This window comes from Conger conger, chromosome 1 (assembly GCF_963514075.1).
Source record: "Conger conger chromosome 1, fConCon1.1, whole genome shotgun sequence".
NCBI lineage: Eukaryota > Metazoa > Chordata > Actinopteri > Anguilliformes > Congridae > Conger > Conger conger.
In genome coordinates this window covers 25,042,798-25,069,802 of record NC_083760.1, presented here as the reverse complement: position 1 = coordinate 25,069,802, position 27,005 = coordinate 25,042,798, and the positions used below count along the sequence as shown (strand labels likewise).

The window sequence follows — 27,005 nt, the reverse complement described above, 5'->3', positions numbered from 1 at the left end:
GTATTCTTCCTGTTGTATTCATCATTACATTCCATTACATCATTTCTTGGATTCAACAAAAATGTATAGAAAAAACTTGTGCCAAGGGGACAAAACTGTGTTCGGGTGGGCAGACAGCATTACCATATTTTTGTCGTTAGCTAATCATTGATTTGCCAAGGTAAAAAGGCATTAATCAGCTTAAGCGGTTGAGCCCTCAGATCGATAAAAGCTAAGGTGCTGACTGATGGCACAATTCCCCACCGGGAAAACTCTTGAGCCAGAGACACTGAACCTACCTATGGCTTCCTGCTCAGGTACGGGAATCCTCTTGCAAAGGAATTTTAATCTAAATAAAATGCAATAAAACACGGCTTTGGCAAGGCCTTTAGCTTGACTGCCCGAGTCACCATCTTAAATGAAACCCACGGCACCAATCGCCCCTACCTGGGATTAGCTAGTTGGGATTATCGTCCTTGACAGTACCTGGAGTTAATCTTGTGTTTAAATGATAATCTGTCCACTAACCCAGCCTGACCAAGCTTCCTCTTTATCCCATAATCCTCCCTGACACTGGCTGAATTATTAGAGCTTAATTCTAAACTGCATTTGTAAGATTGTCAATAACATTGACAAAACTGCACCCTACTAGGGCCATACTTTCTCTGTCACGGAATCATCCTGAGAATTATTGGCACCAAGTCCGATATCTTTATACAGACTGAAACATGGGTTAGGGTTAGGGCAAGACAGGAGACACTAGGCAAGATATTCAAAACTATGACCTAATATTAAAATTTCACTACGTCATAATTTGCATGTTACTGGGCCTACTAAAACTTTACACCCGCCGTAATGTAATAACTAAGTCTTTCCACCTGCAAGGCAATATACTGTTTGATAAAGGGTGAAAATGAACCTTGTGCATACAACTACGAAATGCTGTGCATGTTTATTTAGGTACTTACACAGCACATTTAAATGAATTAGCACTATAGCCTGATATTTTTCCAACCATTTATTTCTATTTATTTCTGTAATCCATTGTTCTGTCCAGAATTCACTGCACTGCAAAACTGCAAAAATTGATAATATTTTATGCTTATTTTAATTGTGCTGTGTCTTTGGCCATGAGGGATAATAAAGCTTTATTACATTGCTGAACTGGCTGCACAATATTATATCAAACTGTACTTTTGGGCTAGTTGTCCACATATAGGAATTATTACTGTTATATCTGTATTCATTATGAACAGTAAGTAACAGTAAATTCCTGTATAACCACCGCATAAGAAAAGTACTGAATTATCCAACAACCTCATTTAATGTTAATGTATAGAGAGGGACTACCTTGCAAAGTGCCAACTTCTAGGCAAGAGCAGTTTAAAAAGTCTTGGTAAGACTACTGCACACTCACCCCCTCCATATGCAATAGATTTTTAAAGAAGTATCCTGATATACATAATATTATGGCCTACAATCTGTTGCCCGTTAATTGCATTACATGTGGGTGAATTCTGAAACTATGCCATTGATGAGCTGGTTTATTTTCATTTGATTTATTGTTGGCCAATATTCATGTTGTGGCAGGTTTCATATTGGGGAAAAAAGTAATACTTTAACCAGTGAAATATAATCTTCAGTTCATAAATAAGCCTTTTCAAATGATTTTTGTTGAAATAATTCTATCATCACATTTCAAAATTGTGTCAGCCGCTATGCTTATTCAAATTTTTACCGGTTTATCCAACATGGTCGCCTCCCTGCCAGTCCCATTGAGGTGGCCTTCGCTGATTATACACATGGTATCCACAGTGTCTCACAGCACAATCAATACCTCCGAGGAGGGGACTGTAGGGGATCGGATCCAAAGTGATCTCTACAGCCTGACGACTCAGTCAGCCTGCCACCATTAGCTGGATAGCCGCGATCTCCACGCAACGGGCATGTACCTTGCATGCGTGTGCGATCGATTTCGGGTGGGGTCAGAGGCTTGTTCCCTCAGTACTAAATGGGTTCCTTCCCTGGAATGGTAAAACTCAGCGAGTTACCGATCAGAAATCGAAGCCGGGTGTGCGGTCCTGCGACAGGGAGAAAGTAGAGCGGCGGCACCACGGGGTGTCGTGGCAGACGCCACAGACTGAAACGGAAATCTTTGTTCATGGCATTCATGCTGAGGTACTTGCTTTAAGCATTAGTGCTCCCTCAGGTCGTTTTTTTCAGCACTTTCATTTTCCTTTTATACTAATGAGATAGATTATGTACGTATAGTCTGTTCAAATGCAATGACGGCATCGCTGAAGAAAAGTCTTGTAAAGAGTCTGGTCACAGCCAACCAGTTCTTTAGAAATTATCATTTGCAAAAACAGCTAGTTATGTACACTGTATCAGCAAGGACAACTCCAGAAAGCAATTGTGAAAACATTGAGATGTTAAAAACTTGCAAAGATACATAGATATAAAAGGCCAAGTCATGAATGCAGCCAGCAAGATGACCGTGAAACAGAACTGCTTTGTGACAGGGACTGTAGTTCTTTACTGTATCTTTAAAAAAAAAAAAAGACACAGTCAAGCTCTCTCAAATTGTAAGAATGTCTAATGACTCATGAAAACAGTAATTTGTGCCTAAATTCTTATCCTCCATTTCTGCAGCGGATAGTAAGAGTCTGTTACCACTGTTCAGTTTTGCTTTGATCTACATATTAAACTGTGAAATCAGAAACTCCCTCAAAGAAATATTGCGCGCAGGGATTTTCAACGTGAATTTGCGTTACCTGAGCCCGTCCGTTAATCACAACCAAGCTCTGTCGTTGCATACCAAACAGGTAATGAGTGAGCCGTTAGTGGGACTTCAGTTCAGTGCTGGGATAAACTTTCCCTTCAGGGTGGAGCAGATACTCTTACAAAGGCACGAAGCCAGAGATTCGCTCTCTGGTGTTAAATTACCGTTTCCTGTTCAGCTTAATGCGAGTCAAACTTTTACTCGTGGGCTAGGATTCCGTTTCTGGATTGGTGAGACGTTTCCTCTTAAAACTTCCCTCCAGGATAAAACTCAAATGACTTCGGTCTTTGCTGTGGTCTAAGACGGAGGGAACCTGTCGAATCTTGTACGCTGTAACCTGAAACCAGCGAGCTGCCGTGTTTCGGCGCGAGGCGTCGGCCGTTGGACGAGGGGAGACAGGATGGGTCGGCGTTGGCCGTTCACACAATTCTCCTTTCAGAGCCCAACAAAAGCCCACCCCTCCCCCTCCTTCAGAGGCAGTGACCTCTCCTTCAGCAGCAAAGGCGCCAAAAATAAACAAATAAAACATTTCCTAAACTGACATTTCCTTGAACGAGGAGACATTTAAAGAGGGATGCAAATTTTTAAAATATGGGACAGCTGCAACAGTCGGTGAAGATATTAAAGGGCACGTGGAAATGTTTCATGAGGGACATTTTCATCTGAACCACAGAACAGTCAGTTCAACAAACTAAGCACATTCATTTATAAAGGGGAAATACGCCAACTACTTAGTAGGACGTATAGGAGTCCTGAAATTTGACCAAAAAATCAAAAGTAAACTATTAATTTCTGGCAAGCTCCTAAGTATCTGAAGTCAAAGCATTAAAAAACATGAAGCGTGAAAACGAAGCAGAAACTTGCTGCATCTGATCATCTTTTTTTTTTTTTTTCAAGTGCACCAAAATGCTCCTCCTAGACTGAAATACAGAAATCCAGAGACTATCAAATGGTGCCCACCAGTGGTTACTTACTGTTCCCTGATTGTGTTTTTGCCTAGGAATCGCAATGCATTTCAACGGTCATGCGTCTTGAAAAACGGTCATATGATCAAATACAACGCATCCGTCTGTTAAGGGAGATGTAACCTGCAGCAGGTCGCATACGCCAATAAGGGGTTAATGGTGAGCCAATGTCTAAGAATTGAACTCTCCAATTAGGAAAGCCAAAGAGTTACTTTCTGTTTGCAGTACCACAAAAGGGAGCAATTATTATTAGCAAATAATAAAATCAAAGCCAATAGAGCTACCTAACCAGCTAGTCTAAGCAGTCTCTTAATAAGCGCCTCAGACAACAATCTACATAATAAGCATGAGTGCTCCATTAGTCCCCATCAGTTTTGTGGGGACTGTTCTGTTATCCATTTCTCAGGCAGGAAAGGAGGCGGCATGTAAAGCGGCTGTTGGCTTCAGCCAAAAAATGACATAAACAGGTATTATGTGTTAATGGATAGGACAGATTTCTCATTAATGTGATCCCTTACAAAAATGAAAATGCAACATGGTAGTCAAAAATACATTAGTGATTTGATGTTTCACACGCCTGTCGGTTCTAAATTATCCTTCACACAAGACTAATAAGAATTGGCCCCATTAGCATTACAATGGGGCAACTATACACTGTATGTGTATACTGTAAACACCGTATACCACCAGGGCAGGTGATGTCACCCATCTACAATAATGCTATGATGTCACCAGTCCATCGTAATGGGATGACTTTCTTCCTTTGGAATTACTACAGCATATTCACATGAGTGCATTCTAATACTGAACTGGTCTTCAAAATGTGTTGCTTTGGGCCACAAACCCAGTGAGGCATATCCATGACTGGAATAACCCAGGCCATTATCCAGCTGGGTGATTTCACACTACTTGCCAAGTCCAAAGGCACCTGTACTTTGTCATCTTTATTAAAAAAACAAACCAAAAATAAAATCACAATTCCAACTACTTAGAAATTGAGGTCACCGCCATGTTGCTGCGATTATTCACAGAGATGGTAGGGAGGTGCTGTCAACAGCTGCCTTACAAGTGTGTGGTTATGTTTTTCTAGCCAAACTGAACTGTATCTGAGATCATTTCCACTGAGGGGAATTTCAAAGGGTCAATTTCATAGGAGTGGATGCTCATGAATGTTAACCCTCCCACATCCATATAATAATGACACCGTTTATATAAGTACTTTGAGTAATTGCAGAGTCAGTAAAAAAAATTACCTCCCAAATTAGCAGTATTATTCAGAAAAAATCTCAGACATTCATTTAAAGAAGCACCGTCTTACGAAATGCCATTAAGCCCTGCAGCCATTGTCTGTCTGTACCATAGAAAAATATGGCTTGTAGAAGATGTATTATTAAGCAAGATTTACGTTTAAAAAAAATCTTACCTGTTAAGATGAGTTATGACATATCTGAAAACATCGTAGTTCACCGGAGGGAACTTCTGCACAATTTCCTTCAGCACTTGCAGTCGCTCTATGTGGTCCACAATTTCTGCACACAAAGAACAAAGACAGCATTTAGGCGTTCATCCGTATAAAAAAAATAAAAAAGGGGACCCAGACGGCCAATGAGTACCAAGGCTCTGTGATGTTGCCAACGATGCATCAGAAACACAATAGACACATTTAAGCAGCAGGCTTTGAAGAGATCAAGGAGTACCAGACCAACGCCACCGGACTGAAGATTAATCAATTTTTTTTATTTTTTTTTGCTAACCATCCTTTCAAGCTCTTCCACCTTTAAAGATGCAGAATGTTCCAGATGGACAGGTATGAGACAGACTGTACTGCTGCACCGAAGCCCTCTCGCACTATGCTGCACAATCGCCCTTTAGAAACGGGGGGAGAGGAGCGGAAGAGGCTGGAATAGCACAGCCGTGACATTATTTGAACTTCTGCCCTTATGCTCGATGAGGCGGATGCACCCGGCCAATCAGACCTATAAAATATCTGACAAGTACAAACATTTGAAATAGTTGCTGTTGTTGTAGTGCTGTTGTTTTGTCTACTCTTGATCACAACACACTTTATTGAGCCTTTATTTACACTGAAAGTAGCCAATATAAATGGGTACAGAATCGTAAACGACCCGTTTGCTATAAAGTTAGCCACAGACAACCGTGAGGGCCAGTAACCTTCCTTTCAGAGTTGGCTCTCACAGTGAGCATATTGCACAATTGCTATTTGCAGCGTAAGGGACACGTTTCCTCCACCTGTACCCGCCCTGCGGAAAGGTTGCATTCTGCGGCCGCATTACCCTGTTTAGACATTAATCTCCCCCCTTCAAGAGGGCGGTCAATTTCGAGAGCGATCAGTGTCGAATGATAAGAGGCCCGGGATTACAGGAGCCCGGCCAGGAATGCGGCAACATCATGCAAATTACCTGAGCTTCAAGGAGGAAGAGGGGGGAAAAAAGAACCTTGGGACGGGATTAGCCCTCCCACAGACCTCCCTGTGATAAGATTTGTAGGGGATTTAGAGGGCGGCGAGACCATCGAGGTGAACTGGGTACAGGAGAGCTGTGAATGCACCTTGAGCATGTTTTAGGGAGATACAGCCCCTTCTACAGGGATAGGAAGACGAGGAGGACTTTGCCTCACTGCTGTTGACGCATATCGGCAGACCTATGATTCTGTTGGCACATCCGGGAGAGCAATAGGGACTGCGGGTTTTTGGTCATATGACGGCTTTTAATAGGTCAGTCAAAGCAGTATATTACTCAGTCAAATCAACTCCCTGGTTTCTCCTCCATGGCTGCTGATGACAAGGTAGAAACAAATACCAGCAGGCCCTAGTGCTCACCATGAACACTCTGATCACCAGACCCCTGTAGCAACTGCCTGGCAGAAGATTGCAAGTGAAAGACTAGGGAGAAACTGATCTACCCAGAGAGGTACTGTACTCCAAAGGTCTGGAAGTGGCACAGAGGTGACATGTTATTGCCCATGTTTTTAAAAGTCAAGCAATGGTGGCTATCAAGCTTTAAATAGATAGAGCAGGAATGTTTTTTTTCTTTCTTTAAGTAATTATCCACTGAAGCAGCCCCTCCTTTGATTTGCAAAATTACCAGCCATGCCGATTTAAGATCTTTCATTCGCAGTTGATTTCTCTGATTTGATTACACTACCTACACACAGTTAGTAGAAAAAAGGATTATATTCGTAATGGGAAAAACGACTTGTTTTCTGAACCTTATTTGAATCACAATTACTTCATGTAACCTGATTACCTTGATATCATTTAAATGCGAAGTGTGCAAACGCACTGTGACTCAAGACACAATCATCTAAAATGGCATCCGTAGCAGCTGCTATTGGGAGGGATGCCTCACTTAAACTGGCTCTTTCATTCAGGATAACTAACAAATATGTATAATCAGTAGGTGAAGGTATAATTTCTTATTCCTTGTTTGCCAATAGAAAGCAGAGAGCCTGTACAACACAGCAATCAGCAGGAGAGACCATGTATACTAACAAATATACTTTCACTGCAGTGTCAGTAAAGAGATACACATTCATTGCACTGCCTGCAGATACAAGTTGAAAAGAATGCTTGCTTAGTTGTAGTGGGTGCATGTAAAATAATTCATATAAATGTATAGTTGTTAGCTCATTTGTTCTCTCAATCTGTATCGCTCCATTGAGTGCCGTTTCCCCCCCACTGTCTTTCTCCCCAAAAGCAAACAGGAAGTGACCAAACAGCTAGCTGCCACTCCCCCCCCACCCCCCCCCACCCCAGGAGAAGCCGGGACTCACTTGCTGCCTCCACCAGCTCCGGGTGCAGGTTGTAGGGGATGAGCGGGTCAGGAAGGTCGGCGAAGAAGGCCTTCAGTGCCCCCGCCACAGCGTTGACCGCCACGTCCATGACAATCAAATCGATGTTGTGGTCTGGGGAAAAACACGAGGGAGAGAGGGAGGGGTGAGGAGGAGCCGGGGAGAGCGGGGGCCTAAGGTGAACTGACAGCTGTCAGAGACGATATCTCCACCGGAGCGTGGAGACGGGACTTTTTGAGGAGAAAAATGAACTTTATTCAGGGAAAAGAAATGCCGCGGATGAGGGAGGGAGGCAGGGCGGCGGAGAAGCCAGAGAAGGGACTAATGGTTCCGGGCCAGCAGGCAGATTGACGCCGATGGAGGCTCCGCTGGGCAAACGCGCTCTCCTGGAGCGAGCGATGCGATCGCTCGGCGGAAGATTCTCCGCCGAGGCCGCGCACAGCTCGCCGCCCCGCTCTGACTGCTATTCGATTTGAAAGAGTGATGAAAACAGAGAAAAAAATATATATATCGGACCACGGGAGGGAATGAAAATCTATCGCCTGATTCTCCCCGAGGAAGCGTCACGAGCCAGCTTTGAGCGGGCAACAAATTCAATTTTTGGTTCAAAAACTGAAATGAATCGCTCAAACGCCACGCTAGCGCACTTCGCAGTTGATTTAGTAATTGTGGAGGCTTTGAAGACCCACTGTGGGAGGTTTGAGGTTTTCATCCAGTCAGGTTCAAGAGTACTATACCAGTCCCACAAAAAAAATGTAGAAAAAATAAAACCACAAGGCGGTTCCTGTGTCAGATTATTGTACGGTCAACAATTTATACAAATGCAAAGTGGCTGTGAAGATAACAGTCAATGACAGATGAGGGATGAGTTGCGTTTAAAAAAAAATTATAACACAAACGGCAACTGTACTGTAGCAGCCATGTGAAATCATCATTTGTTCATTTATAGGTCTGCTTTCGAGTCATATTAATCACAGTTTTGTCCAGCTGATAAGTGGTTTTGGATCAATACACAACATTGACTGTATTCAGACAAATGTATTCTAAACAAAACATATTTTATTGTCATTACTCATTTTGATTTTTTGCCACATGTATTCAAGGCAAAATAGTGAATTTGAGGAAAAGGCTGTCGATTGTACTGGGACCATTAATAATATACCACTCCTCTAGAAACTGAATCTAAATTGCTTCAGCAAATATGCATTGGTGTAACTGTGTAATGCGCATCACATAAGATTTATGCATAACGTTAAACCTGGATGCAGGGTCAGCACAGAAAATAAATATCTATAATTATGATGAAGGGCTTAATTTACTTTGCCATGCTGAGGATGGAGGGCAGGTAGTGGGTAATCGCAAAGAAGTGGAAATATGCTATGGATCACTGCTGGGGAAGTGGTTACATATATTAAATTACTTCTGAAAGGCATTTATATATTATCGCATTAATGTAATTATTATGAGGCTTAGTACTTATTTTACATTATGTATGCCTTTATTCTGGGTGACTCGCCTAGCTGACATTTTTCGCCAAGACATTTACAGAGTTGGACATTTACTGGAAGTATCCAGGTCAGGAGCACTTGTCAGCACTACACAAAACCTGATAGGCCAACATCCATATTGCGACGCACAATATAATACATACTGTATTATATTGTCACTAAGAATATTTTCTTAAGAGTTGGACTCCTTTCTTATAAAAGAAATGTGAACCACCACTCGTGCTTGAATGTGCGATTCAGCACAAAGCTTGGGTCAAGCAGGCTAATGGTGCTCACAGCCGTCGTCCTCTAAAAGTTACCTTGATCAAACTGCTTCTGAATGTTGTCTTGATCCGTTTTGTTCCCGCTCACACGATATAGGCCCTCTGTTGTCAGCCCTGGAGTATAGGGGGGGGAAGAAGAAAAGAGAGAGAAAGGCACACGTTTACACACTTAATATGACAGGCGCTAACAAAGAGGGTGTAATTGCCTTGATGCTGACAGCTCTTGATTTCAGCTGCGAAGAGAAAGTTGTTTTGGCAGCAAAGGCCGCTTCAAAAAAAACAATGGCAGAGAAATATTCTGCAGATTATCAACACAATAACGGGCGCTCATACTTTCTCTGGCAGAATTGAAATATCGCGCAACTGCGATTTTTAAACCAACGAGGAACAGAAATGCTTAAATCACTGCAATTCGTCAACAACAGCACCCCCTCTGAGTTCTAAATTTATCACTGCTGTCACCACTCGCAAATTCCTTGCAACGCTCTGGAACTCATCAGCATTCAACTGCCGTCTGTTCGGTCAAAATATTTTGCGGCGCGACATGAAAACATCTTTTGATATGACCCGATTTTCTATTTGTAGGTGCCCGAGACGCTCACGCTTCCCTGCTTTGCCCCGTGAGCCCGGCCGTGTCTCGGACAAGGTAGGCTGGACAGTTTCTGCAGAGAGGTGGAGCTCCAGCCTGCAGTGGGAGGGGGAGCCCATGCCAGGGCCTGCAGAGCACCGCTTACGAACCTAACCTACTTATAAACTGGGCCGTCTCCTACGGACTGCTGGCACGGGCCACCTCCGCATTTTGCAGGGCCCGGCCAGAGCCCGGTGCCATCTGCACACACCCGGATATCAAATTTTACTCCAACGGTCAAATATCGGTTAATATCGCTTGACATTTCTGAAACTTGTGTAATATCTCAGCGAGAGAGAGAGAGGGACTTGGTGGGGAGCCCCAAGCACGTCTGTGAAAGGCTGCCAAGCCCAGGATTTGGAAATTTGGGTCATTCTTTTTCAACCACAGAGATAATTACAGGCATTTCCGTTCAAAACAGGGAGAGGCAATGCCGTCTAATCTCAAAACATTTCAAAGAAATATTTCAACCGAAAGATAAGAAAACTTTTAGAGAAATGCCGATGCGTTCATTTGACAGCAAGGGGAACACACTTTTAATAAGCTTGCCATATCAGTTTTATTCATCTGTGCATTGTGTAGGAAAGCGGTCTTCACACGGGGTCCAAAAAGCACTAACCTAAGATCATTCTGTACCAAAGAGCCATAGGCCAGGCGTGCGTCCACTGATCCAGGGTATATGCTAGCAGCACACAATACTGTCCATAGTCCATCTCATAATTCCCCCGGGCATTCTTACCCCAGGTTACCCTGCATAGCTCACAGCAAAGAGAGAGGACAGAATATTTCTCCAAAGCTGATAAGCGGCACTCTCCTTACAGCAGAGCTCTCTGGGCCATTGTCCCGGCGCCAACTCAAATTGCGCACGCCGGCGCATTCCTGGGATGTTCCGACATGCCGGAGCGGTACCTTCTCGCTCAGACGCCCACGCGTGCGCACAGGCCCGGCCATACGCGCAGACGCTAGGAGCATGCGCAGGCAGAGACGCTAACAGCAACCAGCCCGGCGGATAAACAAGACAGAGCTGAACTTCCTGCTTGGTGGCAGTGTAAACTCAGCCCAGCCGGTTGAGAGAAAGACCAAATTCAGGAGAGCATTACATTTCCTTTAGCAGACGCTTTTATCCAAAGTGACGTACAAGATGAGTCTTCACACTGCAGTGGAAAATGGGAAGCGAATGAGCAGAGGCTGCTGTGGTGCAGTTCAAAGTAAAATGGCAACTAGACTGACTGCGATGCAAAAAATGAGCTTTTGGTTGGTTAGTATCAAGCTTATAAAAGAGGTGTACCTGGTCGCAGCCCAACTAAACGCTGTCCCTACGGTTTAATCTGAAATCCCAACTAACTTTATCAAGAACATGACATTAATCCCTAGCTTTGGTCAGATGTGTGCTCCAGCACCATTATAACTGCTGTCCCGGAAAGGGCCAGTTTAGTTCAGGGGCAGGTTTAGTCACTCACTTACTTGAGGACGACATCCAAAGAACAGGTCAAATCCACCCGATTAATTAATTAATTAATTTATTATGACTGACCTCTAGCCAAAAAAAAAAAAGAAGAAGCAAAAACGCACAAAAACCGAAGCATCAGGACCGCGGGAATGGAGCCACACGCAACATTGACATGCGTTGAGCAGGCAGCCGGGTGGCGAGCTAGCGGGCACGAGAGAAGCGTATGGTTTCCGGGAGCCGAGGGCAGGCCCGGCGTTCCCCACTCTGCCTGGGACCGCGCCGTGCTGGGTGCCACCAGCCCCCACCTGACGCGGCCCGCACAATGCAACCTCACACTCGGGCAGCCGAGGCCCGGCAGCTGCTGCGCTCAACCCTATGGCTCAACCCCAGGATTCCTGCTCGTGGGGGGAGAGATTCAGTGCTATAACATTCCGTTTGGTGTCCCCGGCACCATGTTCCTCGGGCCATCTCCCGCTGTGTTTGGAGCACACAAGGAGTTTGGAAAATGTGGCGGTCACGCTTTTCTGGCCTGGTATCATTAACAAGCTTCTTGGAGGGCGTTTTATAAAAACAAACAAACAAAAAATGTCCAAGGATTATTGCCATAGCCTCATCCACAAAGTCATGTACGACGTACGGGATTGTTCCGTTTTTTACTTTTTGATTTAATTTGCTCCCCCCGAACCGCTCCCAGAGAATCTCATACATTCCATCTTGGGAATGTCTGTTAAGAATCTACAGCCACACACACACACACACACACACACACACACACACACACACACACACACACACACACACACACACACCATCATCATCATTCTCAAAGCCGCTGACAAGATGTGGTTGACCCAAGCTGTTCATCATTACGCTGCACCCAATATAGACCCAGAGGGTCTCAGCACCTGTTCCTGCGGCCCTCTAGGCTGGTGACACTGCCCTACAGTCCATCGTCACGGCATCACCCAGACAAAACGCTGCTCGTTTTTCGGTGAGACGTTGGCCTGCTTAGCAGCAGTGCGACGGGATGAGACAAGACCCTGCGTTACTTAGACAAGCTCAAGGGGAAGGTTGATGCAGGACACAAAACTGGGAGGAAAGGTTAAAAGGGAAGTGCTCTGAATTTAGATGCTAGCAGAGCCGGATGTTTTATTGTCCTTCCTCTGCCCCCTTCCTCCGAATCCATTCAGCCCACAGACCGAGTCTCGTTTCAAAATGACATCACCCGGAAGAGTTCAAACCTGCGGCGATAAGCCACGGCAGGGGTCCCTCCCGCCAGTTAAATCGCGCCGTCGCTTGCATCCTTAGAACAGATGTTATTTTATACATTTCACAGGGCTCAAGAAAATAAAGCGTTTTACATAATCAAACCCAGGCACAAAATGACTCGCTAATTACCATGCGGCAAATGCAAAAGCCGTTATGCGCAATATGGTGGGCTGCTGCGTGTTTATTTTCCGATTCCTTCACAGTGGGCGATAAAAATTGGAATAGGGAACCTATTTTGGACTGTTCACATAAAGTCATTTCACGATGTGTTGTCTTTTGGGTGTTACAAGTGTACCGTTGCGGGCTCTCCCAGAAGGATGTGGAAACCACACAGGTTATACCTCATCGGTATCTTGGTAAATGGGTGTTTTTGTTAGTTTTTTTTGTTTGTTTGTTTGTTTTAGACAATGGAAATGAAACAACCCTGTCATCTTAAGTTCATCCGTCTGCAGGAAACCCCAAGGTCAGAAGGTGAAAGTCAAAGAAGCAAGATCTCAGTGTTCCTAGTTTTCAGTTCCACTCTCTGGAAAAACCAGGGGCCGACTAAAAAGAAAAAACCCCCACGCTGTGGAGGTCAAAGCTAAGTGTTCTGATGTGCATCTTCGACCGTGTACTTAATTACAGGTTCAATACGCACTGCGTAGCGGACCACTAAAAATGACTGATGTGTTCTTCGGGCACGTTTTTATTGCACTGCGAGTGCGAGTTTTTTCGCCGAGAGTGTGTAACCCAATTACCAGCCGGGGCTCTGCTGCGCGGTTGCGGAGGATAATGTCGGCTGTTGCTGCGGGCGTTTTTCTTGCTGCCAGGATGAAAAGCCATGGCGATGAGATATGCCTCTCTCCTTCTAGCAAACTTACTGTGTTCATACTCGCACTTATGGTAATCAGTCTGCAGTATAATGCACAGCCTCTAGACTCTATATCAACTGGTACCTGGGAGACCGGGGCTTTTTATCTCCGGATAACAAATGCATGGCCAAAAAACCCCAGGAAAAACACAGACGTGTTTTTTTTTTTATCCATTATGATAATGGATAAGAAATTATCATAATGGCTAAAAAATGCATTACCATTACAGTTTATTCGGATCAAACTGGAAGATCAGACCAATTGGTTTGTAGCGTCTTATGGTGTAATAGTACTGCTAAGAGTCGAGGTTCACGATTATGGAAGCTTTATACAGCTTAAACACAGCTCAACTTAAAATGAACGTAGATATGTTTAATTGCATTTCTCTCTTTATTCTCTGGTGTTTTTATATGGTGTTGCGAATTTCATACAATTATCAGCACTTATATATAATACCACTCTGTACCCTAACCCACGGCAGTCGCCACCAGAACCATTTTAACCGAGCAGCTACAGACAGCCATGAGTTTCATTCCCACAAATTTGTTCTGACCGAAGTCCACCACTGTTTATCACCACTCTGAAGTCTTGACTACTTCTTCATTACGGATGCGCATTCATTTGATATTCCATGTCTCCCAAAATTGATTATGCAAATAGTCAAACCTTGTTTCTACCTCATTAAACTCTATCACTTTCTGAGATTTGTATAAATTCACACTTTAAGCTACAAAGAGTTATTTCCTTTCATGAATACAAATTGTCAATTATTTTGTAAATAAACACTGGTTGGAATTAATCAGCAATTTCCAGGGTGAAACATTCTGTGTCAAATTTGCTCTGTCCTCCAGACTTCCTCCCTCAACAGACCACAGCTCCCCCCAGTGTCCAGGAGGGCTTACGGTGCAGGACATTGAGAGGACAAAAATCTCCTCCAGCTGTGTCATCAATCCTCTCTCCCGACTCTCTCAGCTTTTGCACATTAATAATTGCCTTTCCCAACAGCCATCCCAGCCCATAAATCACACACACACACACACACGCACGCACGCACGCACGCACGCGCACAGAGGGGAGGTGGACAAACGGGCAAAACGAGATGTCCGCTGAAACTCTGCCCTCGCTGCACCCTGCGTTAACCCACCTGCAGCCTAAAGAAACTCATGTCACAGCGTGACAGACGATGCATCAAACCACAACCATCCATAAATGTGATGGTAGACAGAGGCTTCCAAACAATGGCTGAGGAAGGTAATAAGAAGAGTGCAGCAATAGCACATCCAGATAAAGGAAGGGCTCATCCTTTGTGCAGGGTTGCATCATGTGGTCTGGAATCAAGTGTGTCAGCTGGGAATCCCATGGAGCGATATGCAGTTGGCTGTGGCTTCATACAAGAAGGACCGGTTTCAGTCCACTGGGAATTTCCCAGACTCAAAATGAAACTGGCACTCAAAAACTCATATAGTGAGTTGGCAACTGTCGTCTGCCTGCACTTACTGCGCAGGACATGCCAGTTGCACACTTGCAGGACTGTTTGATAGGTCATCGTTACATGTTGACCAGAACAGAAAAGAAATGGGGGATGAACTGGTTAGGTGCCATTTGGTATCGCCCAGTGACAGTGACCGGTCATCTACAGGAAACCAGGGATGGATGAGATTACATTACATTAATGGCATTTGGCAGACGCTCTTATCCAGAGTGATGTACAGTTGATTAGACTAAGCAGGAGACAATCCTCCCCTAGAGCAATGCAGGATTAAGGGTCTTGCTCAAGGGCCCAACGGCAGTGAGGATCTCTCTGTGGCAACACCGGAGATCGAAGCACCGACCTTGCGGGTCCCAGTCATTTACCTTAACCACTACACTACAGGCCGCCCCTGTGATGACATCACAGATGGGCTGGATTTCTTAAGAAAGAGCAGGTCATCTCCAAACCGTTTTGCTACAACAAAAGCACCATCTGTGTTCAGAAGTTATACACAGTGATGGACATTAAATTCATTTCCTTAACCATAATCAAATTGGACTATTAGGGGCACCGGTAAAAAATATCCTATAGCACAATATATCTGAACAAGTAAACTGAAATTAGAATTGCAGCTCTCATCTGCCACCCTGTACAATATTGGCATTGTAGAAATAGTCGAATGTGAGATAAATCATTAGCCAGCTGTGTTTAAAGGAAAACAGATCAAAAAGCCCACTGGGATACCTTACGACTTGGATCAAAATTACAGGCAAGATTCAGCGTTCTGAGCCACAACCTGTTAGTTGAGAACTCAGTTGAGGACACAAGCTAGCTTAAGTAGCAGTAAGGACTTCCGAGGAAATAAAAAGCTATTTACTGTCAATTCCTGCCCATTATTTTTCATCACTTAAACAAGACGTGTGCTGAAAAAACACTTTCTAAAGCACAGCAGCACTTGATGCACATCATAAAACACATTTCCAGTATTTGACCAGAGAGCTCCATGAAAGCGAATGCCACACTATTTTCTGAATGCCACTAAGTGTTTGTGTAGATGAAAGACTGGGTCAGAACAGAACGCTGTCAGATGAAAGGCTTCACGCCTGCTGCTGAATACACAAGTCCAATAAACAGAGTTACAACGGTAGCCTAAGACAAGCCGCGCTGGCATTTTCCCTGACAAAGCACGGCGTTATCGCGGAGTAGCGTGGCGTGCCGGCGGGGGAGAAATCTCCCCTGGCGCTGGGCAGGGTTTAGCAGAGGGAGAGAGGGAGACGGGCAGGTCTGTCATGCTCAGGCTTATCAGGGCCCTGCAGCCCGGCGCTAGCCCTAATAGCCGCGCCGGCGTGGACGCGCACTTCGTTAGCGCACCGCGGTCGGCTCGGCGGGAGGCTCGCCGCGGGCAGCAGCACCGCGTTCACACACGGGGAAGGCGCGCCACGGTACGGTACCGGGAAGACAGCGGCAAGAGTTATGTTTATGTTAACGGGTTATGTTTCATTTTAAACGCCACGTAAAGCGGTGTAGGGGCACCATGCATAAGAACTGTCAAATAAGAAGTGACTATTCTCTAGCCTCCTTTTAAACTGAAAGCCTCCTTCACACAGTTTATACAGTGGTCTCTCCCCACCACGGAGGTGGTGCGGTACACTGCTCAAGGTGGGTTCAGGCGGTTCGGAGCGGAGGCAGCTTTTGGCTTCCAGGACGTTTTAAACTGAAAGCCTCCCTCACAGAGTTTATACAGTGGTCTCTGCCCACCTCGGACGTCGTGCGGTACGCTGCTCAAGGTGGGTTGAGGCGGTTAGGAGCGGAGGCAGCGTTTGGCTCACACGGTGTTATAAACCAAAAGCCTCCCTCACACAGCTCGTACAGTGGTCTCTCCCCACCACGGAGGTCGTGCGGTACGCTGCTCAAGGTGGGTTGAGGCGGTTCGGAGCGGAGGCAGCGTTCGGCTCTCAGGACGCGTGTCCTCTAAAGGATGAGAGCGGCCGCGCCGCTACCCGCTGCTCATTTCTCATTTATAATGAGCAGATGGGGCACGTTTAAAAATAGCTCCTCTCTTCAAAATAAGAGCGTTACGTAATCTGCAGCGGAGGGGCTGCCCGGCTCGTCGGCGGAGATTTGCGAGCGGCATTGTGCCGGCGCGTGCGTGGCCTGTCCTCGCCGCTGTGAGTGCCGCTCCACTCCGCCGACGCCCCCCAGGCCTCCCCCAGGACAGAAAGGGCCGCTCTCTCCCTCCTTTCCTTCCCTTCTCGCTCTCCCTCCCAACACACAAGCGAAACGAGGAGCACGGCTCCGGCCTCCTTCCTCATGCTTTTACCGTTAAGTCTTACTCACTTGTTTTCCTTTGTTCAGAAAAACACGCAAGAGCAGCATCTGCAACAATGACAAAATTATGATGGATTACTCGAGAAATTCAACGCAATGACTCCCTTTAAGAGATTCAATTTGGGCATTACCCAAAAGCGTTAGTAGGTGCACCCTGTATATTAAATCCTGATCGATTTTCGATGCGGGATTGCGGAGTTCTGGGCACAATTGCAACTCTGCAATGAAATTAACTTCCAACTCAATTCAAGAGTCAAGAAGCCTATTCTATTGACTAGCTAACTGCCCATGTCTGAAGTGTGAAATAAGAGTAGTTTGCGTTTTTTTTCCCAAGTCATCCTCAGGGTTCGTCCTTGGAGTTGTCCTTAAGACTATTTCCTTAGGCACCAAGGACCCCAGTGTTTACCACAGTAACACTGTGGTTTCCTGTATGCAGTACTTTAATGAGCTCAGTAATATATACTGATACAGCTAAGTTAGTTACATGAGAAACTGAAGAGCTGCAAACAAGATGGCTTACAGTAAGAGAAGCAAGCCGCTCCCACACATTAAATCATCTGGCCCTTGACAAGGCGCCAAGAGTTTATTAAAACCGGTCTGCAGCAGCAACCTTTTGGACAGTCCTGAAATAGGACTGGCCTCTCGGAGTCCCTCAAACAGATGGCCAACCTGCCTAATTAGGCTTAATTGATACAATTAAGTTGTAAGAAGAATAAAAAATAATGATTTAATTAAGGATGAAAATTAAGTACACAGAGGCAGCGGAGTGAAAGCATGAAGGGTCACTAATAGCCATCGACAGGCGGGGTGGGAGGGAGGGTTTCACCCAACAGCTGAGCCTGTGGGGGGGGGGGGGGGGGGGGGCGGGGCTAGTGCACTCGGTCGTGCCCACTTGGTTTACGGGGGGTTCAGAGGTCCTCCTCCAGTAGGGACCACACCCGGCTTAAAGAAGCGGCGGGCCCTGAGGTCACTAAAGCAGGACCTGGCGTGCGTTCAAGCTAGCTGATTCGTTGCATTAGATAACGTTAGCTATTGTTTGCGGTCTTGAACGCACGGCAGACGCGTGGCCACTCCCTGCCCCACGGTCTGGGCTTTTACACAGCCACGTCCCCGACAGTCCTGCTCTTTCCATCTCCTGAGAAGCGTAACGCCACCCTGCCGACGAGCGACTTTCCGCACTTTTCCCAGATGGCCTTTAACGTGGCGAGACTTGGTTAAAGGCCCCCCTGCTGCCTCAGCACCGGGACCAGGTGCCTCTTCCGCAGACAGGAGCAGCCAGCGACCGTGTACGGATAAAAGCCACATGCATAATTGATCGATGTTGGTACAGGTTGACTGATCAGGCGGTGAGTCTGGACACAGATCCCCTGTGTCAAGGGGGGAGAAGAGGAGGAGTGGGGGGGGGGGGGGGGGGGGGGGGAATTGGGCGACGGGCAGGAAGTGAATGATGGGCACACTCAGGCAGTCAGCTGAGAGGGGGTAGCCAGGTGGCGGAATACAGGGCCACATCCCATCTTCTCCATCCCAGCTGTGGTAATATACGGCAGTGGAGGAGGGAGGGGGGCTCCTTTCACCCTCCTTCCCCAGCTGTACAGCCTCTCAAAGGGCTGGGCCGAAAGGGTCCCCTCCGAATTCAGGGGTCCATAAATCCACTTCCATCCGTGTCCACAGGGTGCTGTCACAGGAGGAGACTGAGCGCTTCATTGAGGCCGTTTTCAGCACAAAACAGGAAGCGGCCATTTCACAAGAGGGGGGGCGGGGGTGCCAACTGCCACAACAGAGCAGTCTGCTTCATGGGGTAAGATGTGACAGGAGATGCACCACCAAATAATACCTTTAGTACTCCATTATTAGCTTTCACCAAGAAGCAGTGACCTAATAGCATCAAGACAAAAGATAAAAGTCTCCCATTGGCTTTATTAAATGCAGCATGCATAAATACACTATGCACAAATCACACTCCCAATCAGCAAAACGAGTCCAAATACCCCCATACTCTCCAAAATGCTACAAAAGCACGCCTCACTTCCTGCATTGTAGTCCCAATGGTGTATGAGGCACTCGATTGATGTTTCAGGAATCCCTAGGGACACATGCAACAACTACACTGACACGCACGATGGAAATTAATGCTGTCATTGTCCTGCTTTAGAAAGAAAATCTCATTCAACAGAATCTCTGTATCCCAGTAAGTGGAACTTTTATAAAAAGAAAATGTGGGGAGTTGTTCTGTGAGCGACAGTCTAAGAAAAATGGCACTGGAATGGCACTGAGTAAAAATGGGAACCTTTTGTAAGATAGGATCTATGCATTTCCCGACAAGGTGTCCAAGATGGAGATACAGCTTTCTTGACTAGGATGAAAAGCTTCTTGATTCTTGTTGCATCCAGCGCAAGGAAAAGTACAGCCAGGAACCCATTGCTCTAACCTGACGCAAATACAACCGCCTTTCGTTCAAATGTTTCAGAGTGAATGGCTCAGAGGCAGCATGTTATCCGTTAAGCATTTATCATTTTAGCTATGGCATTCATGTCGACAGAAAAGACAAATCGTTTTCACATGAAGTAATGGTGGTTTTGTACCTTACATACAAAAGTGGTCTCCTAAACGGCTGGCAAAAGTAAGAACATACGGAACAGACGTTAAAGAAAAACCTTGGTTGTGTGAACATGAATCATGAGACCTTTGACTATGTTAAAGAAAAAAATAGGACAGATTCAGGATACAGGGCTTTCTGAGCAATTCTCTCAGCCTCTCTCACGACAGACACGTGCGCATGCACACACACACGCACGAGCACACACACACACACACACACACACACACACACACACACACACACACACACACACACACACACACACAAACACACATAAACAGCATACAGCTGAGCTCCTTGGTTCTCTAAATCCCAGCCAAATCCAAAACAGATTTATGCAGCAGTAATTACACTGAAATATTACTCGAGGCCTAGGCTCTGAAACACCAGTCAACTTTTGATAAGCAATATTTTTCATGCATTCACAGATTTGCACAATTTTCATTAGTGTAGTATTACAACTAACATAATAAACGGCACAAAGAGATCCAAAGAGGGATTATCACACAGGGTAATAAGATCAAATTTGAACACATCCCTGTTTAATAGAACATGATTACAAACACGGTTTTTAATGAGAATGGATGCTTCTCCCGTGACAAGTCACGCCCATGGGCTTTTAAGTGAGGAAAGCCATTTGATGACACGAATGTATTCAGCCAAAAATAAAAACAAGTCTGAAGTTCAGACCAATGCAAAATGCTGGAAGCTTTCCTTCTAATGAGAGCAATTATGAGTCTTATGGGATTTCAAACTGACCGATGTGGTTGGAACTGTGCTGGACATTTCTGGCTACAGGGATAGATAGATCATTGCATTTATACAGCGCTTTTCAAGATAGTTAAAGCGCCTTACAGTGATGACCTCAACCACCACCAGTTCGTAGCACCCACCTGGGTGATGCACGGCAGCCATTTTGCACCAAAACGCTCACCACACACCAGCTGAGGCGGTGTTTTTTTCTTGTTTTTTTTTTGGGCAATTAAGTCAAGGGATGATTAGGTGGCAGGTGGAGAGAGCAAAATTGGGAATTTAGCCAGAGCCAGAGCATCAGGGATCTTTAATGACCACAGAGAGTCAAAACCTCGGTTTAACGTCTCATCTGAGAGACGACGTCTCCAACAGCACTGTATAAATTATAAATTACGATGCTGGGGCAGAGGGAAGACCACAACCCCCCCCCCCCCCCCCTACTGGCCCACCAACAATCAGCCAGACTGGCCAACTGGGTAGCTTTTTATGGTGGGACTGAGGCCTGGCACTCACTGCCCCTTCCAACAGTCAAGTAATCCCTGAGGGTGAGCGGAATGCTAAAACGGGAATAGGGCCCAGGCTCAAAATTCAGCGGAGACTGCACGGCATTGTGGGGAAGGTTAGTGGTGCACTTTCAGCTAGCACAATGTCGCTAAGTGTTGAAAAAGGCTCTTTGGTCCATTTTCAATCTCAGATAATGCAGTCCCCATAAACAGTTAAAGCACTCCGGGCCATTCGTCTTCACAATGTGTTTACCGTATGCCGCGTGGTACAGCGGAGGGAGCAATGACATTCACAGTCGGAGGTATGTTTGGAGTGTCTGGGGATCTACGAAGGCAAGGTGAAGGGTACGGAGGGAGGAGCAGACTGCGCTAAGTGAAAGCTTGCGTCGTATGCGCCCTCCCGTTCACCCACACCGCGAAGAAAACTGTAGGGACGGCTCTGATGATAGCGAGAGACTCAAAATGAAGGTGAACTTCACCCCCACAAGAATGTTTGTTTGAGGAGCATGGGTGATGGAAAACTCCAAAACACCAGTACAAAAACCTACAGGTTAGAGTCCCAGCTGCAGTACCAATGGGGCACAGAGGCAGGCACAAAGATATAAGAAAAGTACATAAGCTCTGGGAGTAGGCATCTGCTAAGACAGTCAATAGCTTTCGGCGCATGCATATGCACACATTCCTACAACTGGGTACTTAGGGAGAGAATCTAGCTTGGGTGTCTTGCTCGTAAGTTATACAGCAAGTCCTCGACCGGGAATCAGAGATTAAATCTTCCGTTTATGAGCCAAGTCCCTTTAACCATTATATAGCATTGCTTCCACAGGTCCTTAACTGCTGCTGGTTGGGTTGTATAAGTTAGCAGTGCTGCCATTTGGCTCGCTCGAAGATGCACTAAATGTCTCTATTGCAGTGTAAAACATCTCAAATGTTTCTTCTGTGTGTGAAAACAGAATTATATGATGCTACTTAGGGAGAGGGCTTGTGATGGTTAAGCGTCCAAGCAGGAATCAATTGTTCTGCTTTCCAAAAGATTATTGTATTTCTGGTTTTTACTATTTTTAAAGACCAACAAACAGCTTGCAGCGTGTTAAATAGAAGGCACTTGTGAGCAATAAAGCACAATAATAATTTGCTATTTTGCTGACACTTCCATCCAAAGTGACTTAGTTAATTAGACCTAGCAGGGGACAATCCCGCCCAGGAGCAATACAGGGGTTAAAGGCCTTGCTCAAGGACCCAACAGCTGTACACCTCTTATCGTAGCTACACCGGGGCTTGAACCGGCAACCTTCCGGTTCCCAGTCACGTACCTTAGCCACTACAGGCTGCACATCATTGGAAATATTTGCGATGCTCAGGCCTTTACCAACACTGAAGCTCTGTGCTCAGTTCTGGACGACACAAGCTGGCAGACCCTAATTGAGGGCTGAGGAATGCTGCAGCTAAACGAGCAATCACAATCAATGAGCAAACACCCATGAAGCCCATTCTCTCTCTCCCTCTCCTCTTCCAAAGCCGTGGGCTGTGTCGCAGAGGTGGGGGCGGGGAGGAAGGGGACGGCGCGTTGGCGCACGCCGCAGGCGACTGGTGCAGCGCAGACCTCGTTTAACGCACGGCGGAGCAGAGTGCCGCGACCCGGAGGCCGTTCGGACACTTCCTGCCGACGAACCGCCCGCCAAACAACGGGCCCGCACAAGCTCCTCCGCGCCGGCGAATTTTCAAAGTGAATGTTTCAGATAATAAATAAATGCCTTTTTCCTTTTTTTTTTTTCTTCAAAAAAAAAAAAAATTTCCATTGGAAACGGAGATGATTGAAAACAGCTGCCGCCAGGCAAACCCAACTCCCCGAATCGGGGAGGCGAGAGGAGTAAACTCAACCCATTTATCAAAGACGCTCTCCCAAATACGGCCGACAGGGCCCGGCTAACAGATGCAATCAGCACGTTCCTCCTGGCGAAGATGGTAATATTAAAAAAAGATAACAATCTTCACATTATGAACAGGAGGAAAAATTTTAGCGTTGAAGGATGGAGTGCGGAATGAGGGGTGGTCCTAAAACAAGACCCTTAGTCTGCAGTGTTTGTACAGTGTCAAACCAATCGGAAAATAACTACACATGCATCATACGCAGAAGAGCAAAAATAGGCCAGACAGCTCCAGTGCTAAACTATCGCACTGTGGTCTCACAATGTTTGTGCTGCGACATTACGACATCGCTGCAGTGTTCACATAAGTCACTCCAGCACTACAATAAAACCACAACGTTCTGGTCATTTCATCGCCTGTAGTGTTGGGGAGCGGCAACCTCGGATGCCACGTTGCTCATGTGACTCAGCGACTGTGTGGGGGAGAGGGGAGGGAGATAAGGCGTTGGAATGGATTCCGAAATGGTTTTTGCGTCTTGTAATTTTAAAACGGCTGCCAGCTGGGATTTAAATGCTCGGGTGGAGTCTCGCTCACCAGGTTTTGCAGCCCTACTGATAGCGCTGAACTGACCTTCGGAGTGAGCAGTACCACAAAGGCTTTTTAAATCTTCCCTCTGTACTCCCAAGTGTACAGAGGGTAGTGAAGGTCCTGGCTCCAAGTCCCCCAATTTTCAGCCATGATATGAAGTCCGATACGTCCAAAAAGGGGCTTCTGCCTGCAAGCCACCTACATCCTATTCAAAAATCTTGAGCCTTCAACTATTCAGCTAACCCCACCACTGTGTGGCCACAGAAAGAGGCAAAATGCAGGAAGAAATGTACTGCATTCTATAAATGCTAATAATCAGAGGAACCTTTTCTTCTTCTTTTAATTAAGAAGGGGCAATCACCCCCAAACCACAACAATAATAATTACGCCAGTCTCTTTAAACCAATCGTCTTTCAGTGTCTGACATTTGCATTGTTTATTGACCAAAATATTTACACGGCCATTGGCAGTGAGATTCAAAGAGAAAGCCCTTCATTTCAATGAAAAGTCAAAAACAAGATCAACATGAGCATTGCTCCGAGGGTTAAGATTATTAGCCTGTGTGGCAAAAATCTGTTTAGATCAAAACGGCAAAACATTATTTATAGCTTCTGTTACAAGTGTCATAATAAAATTATGCACGACACACCGAATTTGTATTATTACTGCGAGTTGGCATATCATGGAAAATAGTTATTTGTACAGGAAGACAAAATAAAATGCAGATTTCGAAATGTCCTGCACTCCAAAGATGCAGCATTCCATGGGATAGCGTGACCGCTGGACCAAAGCGTCTCCCTTACAAGCGACCTCAAAACTCCTTTCCGTCTTCACAGCCAACAGGAAGCGTGCTTAGCATCACGTAGCCGAGGTCAAAGCCAATCTCAGTCGGACTGTCAGAAACAGGCAGTGCGCCGACATTCCGCCAGGGCAGACGCTAGAACTGAACCAATAATGGAAATTCATAACTCGGTCACAGATCCAAATAGTGCGTCTTGCCATTGCCTGATCGAGGTCAAAACAACTGCGGGGATGCAGATGTTACAAAATGTGTGAAATTGGATATGTCCTCTTGAGCTTTTCCCACAGGTCTGAGGAAATGAAATGCATTCAATCCTGACCACGGGATAAACACGAATGCCTTTACATTTGGCAGACTATCATATAAGGACAAACTGAAACGTGTCCTTCAAGAATCAAAGTATTCGGTATTCTGGTGCTGCGTGCATCCAAGTAGTACAACCTTGAGCGGGAGAAGAAATACTGAGCAAAGTGAATCATGGAAATTATTCTCTAAGCTTTTTCTGCAGGCATATTAGCATGACTTCCAAAAAGTGGCCCATTTTCGGAGACACAAAGCAAGCCCGTCAAGACGTTGGCAGATGAAGGTTTGACGAGCCTTCACCTCGACTGAGAGGAGGAGATGATGTCTGTTTCAGAAGAGAAACATCACACAACATCCCTACTGATCCCCTTGACAATGTTGTTTTAAAGAACCACAGACTCTGCTCTGTAGATATACACGTCGGTTCCGGTCCATCACGATTCTGAGCCTGAAGATCGACGTCAGAACCGGAGATGACCTTGCCCACCGGTCCGCATTTGCCGACAGTGTTCCCGGGCGTCAGACACGCACGTAAGGCGGGACAGACGGAACCTCACATGCGGAAACGACCCAGTACCCAAATCCCATGACCCTGATAATTAGTCACTGTCAGACCGGATCAGACGCTCACTTCCCAGAGTACTGAAGAGCAGTGAACAGACACTGGGGACGCGGGAATGAAACGGAACAGCTGTCAGTCTAATAAACTAAAGACTGCAAGCACCCCAGTACAGCCATACACAGCAGCATGTTAAGGCCAGCTCAGTATTACATACTAGAGAATGACCTCACAATCTCACATAATGCAGCAAGCTAAAATCACCTCACAATCACATAATGCAGCAAGCTAAAATCACCTCACAATCACATGCTGCAGCAGGCTAAATTCATCTCACAATCACATAATGCAGCAAGCTAAAATCAGCTCACAATAACATACTGCAGCAGGCTAAAATCACCTCACGATCACATACTGCAGCAAGCTAAAATCACCTCACGATCACATACTGCAGCAGGCTAAAATCACCTCACAATCACATAAGGCAGCAAGCTAAATTCACCTCACAATCACATAATGCAGAAGGCTAAAAATGTAATACTGCTGTCTGCTAAAATAACCTCACATCCTATAGCATGCTAAAAATCACATGAGAATCACATACAATAGCCTGGTAAAATTGCCTCAAAATTGCATGCTAAAATCACATTAACATCGCATACTATAGTATGGTACAATCACCTGAAAATCACACTGCAGTCAGCTAAAAACACCTAATTGAGGGCCTTCTGTGAAAATTGTAACACAGAAGGCCAACAGTAACAAGTGATTGATTTGTGTTCTACAAACCTCAATTCCAAAAAGGTTGGAAGTGTGCAAAATGCGAATAAAAACAGAAAGCAACGATCCCCTTTGACCGGTATTTAATTGAAAAAAGTACTTCAGTTGGTCAACAGTCCAGGGTTGCCGTTCATAATGCGTCATTTGTTTTCAAAGGGAGACATGCATTCACTGAGCACTTTAATAGAAGCACCTGTACCTGTACACCTACTTATTAATGCAATTATCTGATCAGCCAATCATGTGGCAGCAGAGAAATAAAATAAAATCATGCCGATACAGGTCAGGAGCTTCAGTTAATGTTCACACAACCACCAAAATGGGGAAAAAATTTGAATCTTAGTCACTTTGACTGTGGAATGATTGTTGGTGTCAGACAGGGTGGTTTGAGTATCTCAGAAACTGCTGATCTCCTGGGATTTTCACACACAACAGTCTCTAGAGTTTTGAGAGAATGATGCGAAAAAGAAAAAACATTCAGTGAGCAGCAGTTCTGAGGGCAGAAGCCTGGTCAAAGCTGACAGGAAGGTGACAGTGATGCAAATAACCACACATTACAACAGTGGTATGCAGAAGAGCATCTCTGAACACGCATCAAACCTCTAATTGGATAGGCTACAGCAGCAGAAAAATTAATAAGTCACTGAGTGTATATGGCTTCCACTTTGCATAGTAGGGTCTTAACTTGCATTTGAAAATGCATCGACGAACTGTAAATCCAAAGTACTCCCAAGCCAATGTGATTAAATTCATCACAGAAGCATGTAGGTTCTGAATGCAGTGCCGTTTGAGGGGTCGAAGGTCACGGACATTCAATATTGGATTGTACATACTGTCCCAACTTTTTGAGGTTCATATTTTTCAGAGGAACTATTATAACGTTTGCTGACAAACGAGAGAACAGTTATGAGAGAAAATCGGCGAGCACAGCAGGCTAAGAGTTGG

General features: G+C 45.5%; 1 protein-coding gene across 1 annotated transcript in view; it reads right to left on the bottom strand.

The window, feature by feature from the left end:
* Positions 1-27,005, bottom strand: part of arhgap5 (Rho GTPase activating protein 5) — a 65,630-nt gene that overhangs the window by 813 nt on the left and 37,812 nt on the right. Inside the window, exons 4-6 of the mRNA XM_061217711.1 lie at positions 9,344-9,421; positions 7,519-7,650; positions 5,150-5,255 (exon numbers count right to left, since the gene is read on the bottom strand). Coding sequence (XP_061073695.1) covers positions 5,150-5,255; positions 7,519-7,650; positions 9,344-9,421 — 316 coding nt within the window. The remainder of the gene's footprint in view (positions 1-5,149; positions 5,256-7,518; positions 7,651-9,343; positions 9,422-27,005) is intronic.